The sequence below is a fragment of the Aptenodytes forsteri genome, unplaced genomic scaffold (genome assembly GCF_000699145.1).
Source record: "Aptenodytes forsteri isolate BGI_AS27 unplaced genomic scaffold, ASM69914v1 Scaffold337, whole genome shotgun sequence".
NCBI classification, from domain to species: domain Eukaryota; kingdom Metazoa; phylum Chordata; class Aves; order Sphenisciformes; family Spheniscidae; genus Aptenodytes; species Aptenodytes forsteri.
The window spans coordinates 1,750-3,310 of NW_008794889.1; the positions used below are offsets into that span (position 1 = coordinate 1,750).

The 1,561-nt window shown below is 65.8% G+C and overlaps 1 protein-coding gene across 1 annotated transcript in view; it reads right to left on the reverse strand.

Moving 5' to 3' along the window:
* Window positions 1-5: 5 nt before the first annotated feature.
* The window catches only part of LOC103895475 (zinc finger protein 850), a gene marked incomplete at both ends in the record, with an annotated part of 29,788 nt that continues 28,232 nt past the window's right edge, over window positions 6-1,561 (reverse strand). Inside the window, 3 exons of the mRNA XM_019470953.1 lie at window positions 6-419; window positions 579-1,032; window positions 1,177-1,345. Coding sequence (XP_019326498.1) covers window positions 6-419; window positions 579-1,032; window positions 1,177-1,345 — 1,037 coding nt within the window. The remainder of the gene's footprint in view (window positions 420-578; window positions 1,033-1,176; window positions 1,346-1,561) is intronic.

Here is a 1,561-nt window from a genome sequence, read left to right on the forward strand (position 1 = left end):
TCCCCGGCGTGGGTGCGTTGGTGGCGGTTGAGGTGGGAGCTACGGCTGAAGCACTTGCCGCACTCGGGACACTTGTAGGGCTTCTCGCCGGTGTGGACACGTTGGTGGATGGTGAGCTCGGAGCGTTGGATGAAGCTCTTGCCGCACTCGGGGCACTGGTAGGGCTTCTCGCCGAGGTGGGTGCGTTGATGGGTGATGAGGTTGGAGGAGACGCTGAAGCATTTACCGCACTCACCGCACCGGTAAGGTTTCTCCCCGGGGGGCATCCGGCGATGGATGGTGAGGTCCGACTTCTGGATGAAACCCTTCCCGCAATCCCCGCAGGCGTAGGGTTTCTCTCCTGTGTGGATACGCCGGTGTTTAACCAGCGCCGAACGCTGCCCAAAACCCTTCCCGCATTCCCCGCACTTATAGGGTTTCTCCGGCGGTAACGCCGGAAAGAGACAGCGGGGGCGGTTTCCCCCTTCGCCGGTATCCGATTCCCTCCCGCAATCCATACATTGCTGACCGCGGGGACGTAACCCCACCGTGCCGCCCCGGTTCTTCCCGCAATCCGGGCACTTGGGGGGCTGCCCCGCCGTTCCCCCGGCGCCGTGGGCACGTTGATGCTTGAGCAAGGCGGCGCCTTGACCGAAACATCGCCCGCATTGGGCGCATTGGAAGAGGCGACCGTGACGGTGAGCGGCCAAGAAGCCGGCTAGATGTTCGGGGCAACGGTAGGACGCCCGTTCGGCTGCGTGGATCTTCTGGTGCCGGTCGAGGTGGGAGCTGACGCTGAAGCTCTTACCGCATTCGGCACAGGTATAGGGTCGTTCACCGGTGTGTACCCGTTGATGCCGTTCCAGATCGGAGCGTTGGATGAAACCTTTGCCGCAATCGCCGCAAGCAAATGGCCGTTCGCCGGTATGGATGCGCCGGTGTTGGGTGAGGTTGGAGCCTCGGCTGAAGCTCTTACCGCAATCGCCGCAGCGGTGAGGCCGCTCGCTGCTGTGGGTCTTGCGGTGTTTGGCCAAGGCGGAGCGTTGGGCGAAGCTCTTGCCGCATTCGGGGCAACGGTGAGGAGCCGGTGACCCCTCCGGCGGAGGCGGTCGAGGACGGGCGCGGGGTTGGGCGGGGGGACCGGGTCCACCGGCGTGGGTACGGCGATGCCGGTCGAGGTGGGAGCTGACGCTGAACCGTTTGCCGCAGTCACCGCAAGGATACGGCCGTTCGCCGGTGTGCACCCGCCGGTGCCGCTCGAGGTCGGAGCGTTGGATGAAGCCTTTGCCGCAATCACCGCAACGGTGAGGTCGTTCGCCAGTGTGGATACGCCGGTGCTGGGCAAGGTTAGACCCTCGGCTGAAGCCTTTGCCGCAGTCACCGCACCGGTGCGGCTTCTCCCCACCGCGTTCTTGCTGCCGGGCTGATTGCCGACACCGCCGCCCGCACTCGGAGCACCGCCGCGGCTTTACCGGACTCTGCGACCGGTTCCGCATCCCGCATTCGGCACAACCACCCCGGGATGCCGGCGATGCCGCGCCGCCCTTCTTGCCCCCGTTCCCCTTACCGGCGACGGGGGGGT